The following is an 8705-nucleotide window of genomic DNA, read 5'->3' as shown; positions in this document are numbered from 1 at the left end:
TAGAGAGCTGAAAACTAATTTGATTTGATTTTCTGTTTCTGTTACCGTATAAAACAGCTTTAAATACTGGAGGGTAATTATGGTATTTTCACTTTTATTAAAAATCCTGATGACATCAGCAATCCGGGAAAATTCAAAACCAGTCCCAAAAAAAAAAAGTTCTCGACCTAAAAATATAAAAAATGGAAAGTGTGGAGTTCATAGTGGAGGATCCATTTAGTGGGACTTGTATATGTTGAACCCACATAGCAGGGGTTGTAGTATTTTTCACTTCTAGTATTTTTCACATCTGAATTCCGAACGTCGTGTTACCTGTTCTGACTTCTGACTACGTAGGACCCGAATCGAAGGAAAAACTGAAAAAGACGAAATGAAAAAAAAGTGCGCCAACTCCATACATTTTGGCTCCAAAATCCATTCAAACAAAAAAAAAAGTGCGCCAATTATTCGAAAACCGAAATCACAATACAAAGGGTCAAATTCAGTTTCTGAGGTTCAATTTCTGCTTTCATTTTCAAACCCTAGAAATAACAACAACCCTAAAAAAAACCCAACTCCGAGAGTAAAGAAGAAAACCAGAGAGTAAAGAAGAAAGAAATCGGTTCTAATGGCGAAAGGTCCCTCAAACAACCCCTATGAAGAGGCACGGAAACAACGATTAGAAGAAAATATGAGAAGATTTCAGGTATATCCCTCAATGATAACCCTTAATCCCTCTTTCAGATTAGTAAACATTTGGGGTTGTTCTAATTTATGTTTCCAATTTCAAGGAATTGGGCGTTGCAAAGTTTGTCAACAGTCTAAAAGAAGAGGTTATCAACATCAAAAAGAAATCTCTGCCGGTAAGTTTTTCGAATGAATTTCTCATAGCAATTACTAAGGAGAAGAAGGTCATGATTTGAACTATATATGTTTTGATTAACTCATAAGTTTGGATTCTTTTACTTGTTTAATGGTGTAGAAACATCAAGTAAAAGTGAAGAAGACAACTATAAACCCTCCTGGTCCATTGAGATGCTCTACACGTCCCCGGGCAGAAGCTTCCTATGTGGAAGATTTAAGACTACATCTATATCGGATTTTGGTTTTTGGTGGAATGGTTTATTTCGGGTTTTCTAGTGGGAAATAGAATGTTGTCTGAGGTGATTATGAGGTGTTTAATGTTCCTAATCAACTTTGAGAAATGACTAATTCATTGAATGTTTCAGTTTGTTCCCGACAGTCCCAGTCCCAGTCCCAGGCGTAAAAGGTTGAGATCAAGTTCATCAACAAGGTAAATTTCTAACTAGATGAGGTCTATTTAATCCGTATTTTGAGTTTCCACCCTCAATGTTTAAGTTGCTTATGCTAAATAGATAACCATTTTAACAGCTATATAGCAAGAAGAATTGCTACTAAAATGCAACGATCTTATCCTCTAAAGCGTGCAAAGAGATTTGAAAGTCGTTTGTCGTCTGGACACCCATCTTGTGTCAAATCACTGCGCAGTTCACATGTATCCGGCAACTTTGTGCTGGTAAGCTAGCAAGATAAATGAGACTTTGATTCTCCAGCTTTTCTATTTTTGTTTTGTCCACATTCAATGGAAATGCTAATGATTTGATAATTGTTTCTTCCCATGTTTTTATTGTTAAGAAGATGCCACAGGAATTCTGTAACGATCACATCCCCAAGGAAAAACTGACAATGGTGTTGGAAGATGAGGAAGGCTCAATCTATGACACGAGATACCTTGGGGAGTTCGCGGTTGATATGGAAGAACTCTCTAACTAGTTCATTTGAGTCATTTGAACTAGTTGTGGTAAGAAGAATATGGTTGATATGGAAATGCTCATATGGATAACAATTTGGTTAACTACTGTTGAACCAACTAAGTGTATATGTTTGGGTACGGATACACAAACCTAAATAAACGTGCATTTCATTTGTGTGTAACAAGCTAAGTTCGATCTAACAGTTGAAAGATATTAGCTTGAATCCAATCAGGTTTTCATCTAACGGTGAATATCAAATGCTTTGTTACTAAGCTAACATTGATTGCAAACCCTGATTTGAAAGACTATATAAAGGAAAACTCTAGCAACTGGGAAACCTAGTCCCCACACCTTCTGTGTGATACTAGTTGTATTAGCTAGAGTTTATTCTCCTTTAACCTTAGGTTTCTTCTCGAGACCCTGTAGGTTAACGACTTGAAGACTTCATTGGGATTGTGAAGCCAGACCCAACTATTTTCTTTGTAGTTGCGTGATCTGATCTTGTTGTTTCTATCGTATTTGAGTACAATTGTAAGATTGGCTTGAGATTGATTACTCCGATAGGCAAGATATAAAAGAAGTCACAAACACCTTCGTCTCATCGTTTGTGATTCCGCAATATTTTCTTTCGCTAATTGATTAAGATTATTGTGAGGTGATTATTAATTCTAGGTTGTTCTTCGGGAATATAAGTCATGTTTATCAATTGGTTCCTATTCAGCTTGATTTATCAAAAGACGGAACAAAAAACTTGTAGGTTTTTCTGTGAGAGACAGATTTATCTATTATCGTAGACTTTTCTGTATGATACAGATTTGTTTATTAAAGTCTTCGACTTTGGGTCGTAGCAACTCTTAGTTGTGGGTGAGATCAGCTAAGGAAATCAAGTGCGTAGTATCCTGCTGGGATCAGAGACGTAAGAAGCGCAACTGTACCTTGGATCAGTGTGAGATTTATTGGGGTTCAACTACAGTCCAGACTGAAGTTAGTTTGTAGTAGGCTAGTGTCTGTAGCGGTTTAATACAGTGTGTGTTCAATCTGGACTAGGTCCCGGGGTTTTTCTGCATTTGCGGTTTCCTCGTTAACAAAACTTCTGGTGTCCGTGTTATTTCTTTTCCGCGTTATATTTTGTTATGTAATTGAAATATCACAGGTTGTGCGTTGAATCGATCAATTGGGAAATCCAACCTTTGGTTGTTGATTGAAATTGATTGATCCTTGAACATTGGTATTTGGTATCGTTCAAGTGATTTCTCTTGTATTCAATTAGACTCGAAGATTTTTATTTGCTTGAGTAAGTATTGAATCGATAAATTGAGATATAACTCTTTGATGTACTTTTATTAAGATTGAGTCGGACTGTCTAGTTGATTCTCTTGAAAGTATATTGGAGTTTGTCCATACAGATTGCTAAGCGAAATATTGGTTGTGGTTGTTAGACCCCCACTTTTTCAATTGGTATCAGAGCAGGCAAACACGTTTAAATACCTTACAAGTATGTGTTTGTAGCGATCTAACTCTATGGAAAAGAATTCTATCTCCATAAACGTACCACCAGTCTTCGATGGCTCAAACTACTTATGGTGGAAAATTGCTATGCGTGCTTTTCTTCAAGCTCGTGATTTTCAAGTATGGGTACGTGTTGTTAATGGCTATGATCCACCAGTTAATACAGAAGGCGATGTATCTATACCTAAGGATATTGGTAGATATAGTCCAGAAGAAATCCTTGTTACAAAGCAAAATTCTGACGACTTAAATGCTATCATACATTTCACTACCCCAGATCTTCAGCACCATGTGACTACGTGCACTAAGTCTAAAGAAGCCTGGGATATCTTAGAAACCGTATTTGAAGGAAATACCAGTGAGAAAGAAGCTAGGCTTCAAAACCTAAATTCTGATTGGGAAAACCTTCGTATGGCAAATGAAGAATCATTTGATGAATTTAATCACAAAGTGTATGAAATTGTTAATGCATTTTTTGCATTGGGTAAGACCATTCCTGAAAAGGATATTGTGATGAAAATTCTCAGATCACTACCATCTAGATACGATTCTAAGAAGCATGCCATCGTTGAAGGAAATAATCTCGCAACGCTGTCCAGAAATACTCTGGTTGGGAAGCTGAAGATCTTTGATCATGAGCACACGTCCAAGTCTTTTAAGGATGTTGCTTTCAAAGCACTACAGAACTCTAAATTACTTGATAAAAGTAAAAGTGTTTACATCTCTGAAAATGATCTTTCTAAGGCTGATTCATCAGATGAATATCTTGACAAGTCAGTCTCATTGATCACAAGACAATTTAGGGATCTTCTCTTGAAGAGAAGTAAACGGTTCTCCAGAGATAAATCCAAGTCATCAGATAAACCTCATAATCGTGTTCCTCCTAAAAATAGGGATAATGATGAAACTGATGACGAGGATATGCCTCAATGCTTTAAGTGTAAAGGTTTTGGTCATTTTGCAAAAGAGTGTCCAAATTGAAAGAAATACACTGGGAACAAAGGTACCACTATGTGTCTAGCATCTTGCACATCTCAGATGCCTGAATTATATCCAAGTTTGACGTGCTCATATTATTCACTCAAACGTCATGAACTATCAAAGTGTTACAAGTACAAACACAAATTGAGACATGTCAACAAACTTCAGCGAAGAGCAAATCGATTAGCAAACAAGCTCAAACTTGCTCAAAAGACCGCTGAGTTATGTAAGATTTTATCTTCGTCTAAGAAGTTAGTTTCCAAGGATAAAACAAGACCATTAGAGAAGAAAGTATGGCCCAATCGTTTTGATAGACAGAGGTTTATGGATTCCTCTCAAAAGGAACATGGTGTACAAATTATTATTCACCTCAACACAACTTGATTGTGTTGATTTGTGTATCTTGTCTCACGTGCCTGATCAAAAGAGACAAGGTTGTGCACCTCCCAGGCTTTAAGAAAAGTTTGTTTTCTTCTTTTCTTAGTTTTGTTTTTTTATGCAAAATTGGAATTCCCTCTCTATCAATGAAGGAGGGTTATTCTCGACAATTATACTCTTTCTAGGGTTCAGAGTTGTGCGTGCACGAACCAGTTAAAGGTTGCGTAACCCCATATTTCTTTTTCCTTCTCTAAAACTCTTCCTAAGACTACTTGTTGAGTTTAAATTGTGATTTCCTCTCACAAACCCATATTCTTATGGATACTCCAAGCATCATGTCTTCTGATGGAAAGATGTTAATATGATTGTTAAACCACCAATCATGAAGGAAAAAGATAAATCTCCGTTGTCTCCAACTTTGAAAAAGAAAAGAAGAAATGCGAGGAAGCCAAGGGTTGTTCCTTCAAATTCTCAGAAGTTTTTTGATGTTCTTGAAGTGTTGAAGGAGGCACGAAAGGAGATTCAACAGATAAAGACTTTTGTGCTTAAGACTCATGATATTCAGAAGGCCTTAGTTCGACATCAGTCAAGAAGGTTTATTGATATTAACTCCTACCTTCATGAACCTTATGTCCCAATGGCTTTTGACGACAAGGAGTTCGGGGACGATAAAGAATTCTTCAAAGGTCTTAACATCTAGTAAATCTTTTTATGAGAATTTTATTCTTGTGTTTTTAGAAAGAATAACTAGAATTTGGAATAGCCATTATTGTGATTACACATAGCTATGTCCAACGTTTTCATCTTTATTTTTTAGGTTTATTTGGTTAAATTCTAAAATTGTTTGGAAGATGATTTTTGCAGTATTAATCTTTATGGTTTTATATATTGCAATTTGTTATGGGATATGTGTGTTTGCGTCCGTGGACTATGGTTGTCCCATACCTTATCAAAAGTTAAGTCGTTCATATGTCGATATGCATGTATTGATAAAAGAATGAATGAACTTTTGACATTACAAAAGTTAAATCCTTTTATTTAATTTATGATGGAAGAAAGGATAAAACTTTTGTTTACGAGGATTATGTCTATTGTGTGTCATTGTGCAAATAGTGATGGAAAATAGAATTAATCTTCGTCTATTCTGCAGTATTGATCTTCCCTGATCCAATGTATATACTGTGTGGCTCCATAAGTTCTCTTATGTTGAGCGTTTCCGATTAAATTAATCATGGGTTTTCTTGTGGTTAATTTAATTGAGTATTTTTGGATTCAAATTCATATTCATATGTGATTTGATATGTCCAAAGAAATCCTTTTTTTCTTGTGAAAATAAGGTCGCTCTTGTTGTTCTTTCGGGAATGAAATTTTATGGGGGAGAGTTCTTAATTGAACTTGTGCTTGCCAAATCTTTGTGGAGAGTATGACTGTGGAATATTGTAGGGGTTATCTTGTATCTTTATAAACTCCTCGATGAAAGCATCTATCTTCAGCTATATGATTGCATCTAAAAAGTTGATATGTGCTTTCTTTTGGTCATGAAATGTCTCTATGGAAATTTCATTAGGATCCCACTAGTTTTCGTACCTTTGCCAATTTTATTGACAAAGAGGGGGAGAATTAATGTGTAGTTCACACTACAAATACATATGGTTTTTCGGATCATTATGTAAGGGGGAGTGGTTTCCATGTGAGATGGAGTATTGACTAAGGGGGAGTGATACATATCACCATAGTATTGTTGTCGAAGTTGTGTTACAATTGAACTTTGATGTTGCGTAATAATATTATGACATTGTGTAACAATGATTGAGAATTCTTGTTTTCTCGTTGTTATAGCTACGGATTTTCAACAACGATGATGCTAAACTTACAACCTTTGGAATCATTGGAGTACTTGGAAGTGACGAAGATTTCGAGTAATGTTGAAGAACCAAGGAGATCATGCATGTGGAAGAGAAGCTACAAAATTTTATTTATTTATTTTGTATTCCATATGTATGGATAGTTTTGTCACTAAAATTGACAAAGGGGGAGATTGTTAGAGCACTGCTCGGTCGAACTCGCATGCGTTGTTATCTCAAGCATGTTTGTCAATGTTAGTGATCAAAACTATAAGTCTTGATTTCTAGTCTACTATTAGCTAAGTCTCGGACTAGGATAGAAAGTGTAGTTGAGCTCAAGACTCCATGGCGATCATCATACAAAGACGAAGAACTACTCAAGGAACTTGTGGAACTTCATCGACTAAAAGGTATGTGGAGACTTGAACTTATCTATCACTCAAAAGTCAATCTACTTTATCTCTTATCTTGAGAAAAAGTCGTATTGCTATATAGACTTTGATTATACACATTTGCTATTTCGAGTCGAGTTTATCTCGCTTATCTATTTCTCGAAATATGTGTTAGTAAGCTTTCGCTTTGGCCATGTTCATCTTTATTAGTGACGAAAGTCATATTAAGTTTCAATTACTTGAAAATTGCTTTGACGAAAAATGGTTTGTGAATAACAACTATATAACGTCCTCTAATAAGAATGTTTCAATGATTGAAATGAGAGTTTAAAATATATAACCTTGGAAAGATACAAACATTGTGTGGTAACACATACGTGTGTAAGTCCTTATTCCTTGAACCAAAGTATGCGTACTTTGCTGCTCAGGAAAACTGGAACTAAAGTCCGCGTACCAGTACGCGCACTGTCGGAAGTTCACGTCCCGTGAATTTCTGCTGGAGTTTGTGAACTGAAAACAAATTATTCTGGGTACTTAAGTTTGCATACTAGTCTGCGTAATTAGTTGGTTATTTTCTAAAAACGGTTATTCGTGAACTTAAGCTTATATAAACTAAGGAATGCATAATTGCAAACCGTGGCTATAAAGTTCATGAATTGATTCGAGTGAATCAAATCGTTTTTGCTTCAATTGTGTCTTGTATACTTCTATATGATCTAAGCAATTGAACAACTTTCTAACTAGTTCATTTGAGTCATTTGAACTAGTTGTGGTAAAGAAGAATATGGTTGATATAGAAATGCTCATATGGCTAACCATTTGGTTAACTACTGTTGAACCAACTAAGTGTACATGTTTGGGTACGGTTACACAAACCTAAATAAACGTGCATTTCATTTGTGTAGCAATCTAAATTCGATATAACGGTTGAAAGATATTAGCTTGAATCTAATCAGGTTTTCATCTAACGGTGAATATTGAATGCTTTGTTACTAAGCTAACATTGATTGCAAACCCTGATTTGAAAGACTATGTGAAGGAGAACTCTAGCAACTGGGAAACCTAATCCCCACACCTTCTGTATGATACTAGTTGTATTAGCTAGAGTCGATTCTCCTTTAACCTTAGGTTTCTTCTCGAGACCTTGTAGGTTAACGACTTGAAGACTTCATTGGGATTGTGAAGCCAGACCCAAATATTTTCTTTGTAGTTGTGTGATCTGATCTTGCTATTTCTATCGTATTTTAGTACAATCGTAAGATTGGCTTGAGATTGATTTCTCCGATAGACAAGATATAAAAGAAGTCACAAACACCTTCGTTTCATCGTTTGTGATTCCACAATATCTTCTTTCGCTAGTCGATTAAGATTATTGTGAGGTGATTGATAATTCTAGGCTGTTCTTCGGGAATATAAGTCCGGGTTATCAATTGGTTCTTGTTCACCTTGATTTATTAAAAGACAGAACAAAAAACTCGTAGGTTTTTCTGTGGGAGACAGATTTATCTATTACCATAAACTTTTCTGTGTGATACAGATTTGTTTATTAAAGATTTCGACTTTAGGGTCGTAGCAACTCTTAGTTGTGGGTGAGATCAGCTAAGGGAATCAAGTGCGTAGTATCCTGCTAGGATCAGAGATGTAAGGAGCGCAACTGTACCTTATATCAGTGTGAGATTGATTGGGGTTCAACTACAGGCCAGACCGAAGTTAGTTTGTAGTAGGCTAGTGTTTGTAGCGGCTTAATACAGTGTGTGTTCAATCTGGACTAGGTCCCGAGGTTTTTCTGCATTTGCGGTTTCCTCGTTAACAAAACTTCTGGTGTTTGTGTTATTTCTTTTCCGCAT

General features: G+C 35.9%; 1 protein-coding gene across 1 annotated transcript; it reads left to right on the top strand.

Annotated features, from left to right (window-relative positions):
* The first annotated feature begins 607 nt into the window (after positions 1–607).
* Positions 608–1773, top strand: LOC113359486 (B3 domain-containing protein Os05g0481400-like). Its single transcript, XM_026603107.1, has 6 exons — positions 608–685; positions 771–842; positions 962–1099; positions 1209–1273; positions 1372–1516; positions 1636–1773. Exons 1-6 carry the CDS (start codon positions 608–610, stop codon positions 1771–1773), a joined length of 636 nt encoding a protein of 211 aa, XP_026458892.1.
* The last annotated feature ends 6932 nt before the right edge of the window (positions 1774–8705 follow it).

Source organism: Papaver somniferum, chromosome 3 (genome assembly GCF_003573695.1).
Source record: "Papaver somniferum cultivar HN1 chromosome 3, ASM357369v1, whole genome shotgun sequence".
NCBI classification, from domain to species: Eukaryota; Viridiplantae; Streptophyta; class Magnoliopsida; order Ranunculales; family Papaveraceae; genus Papaver; species Papaver somniferum.
This window is presented reverse-complemented; position numbering and strand designations above follow the sequence as displayed.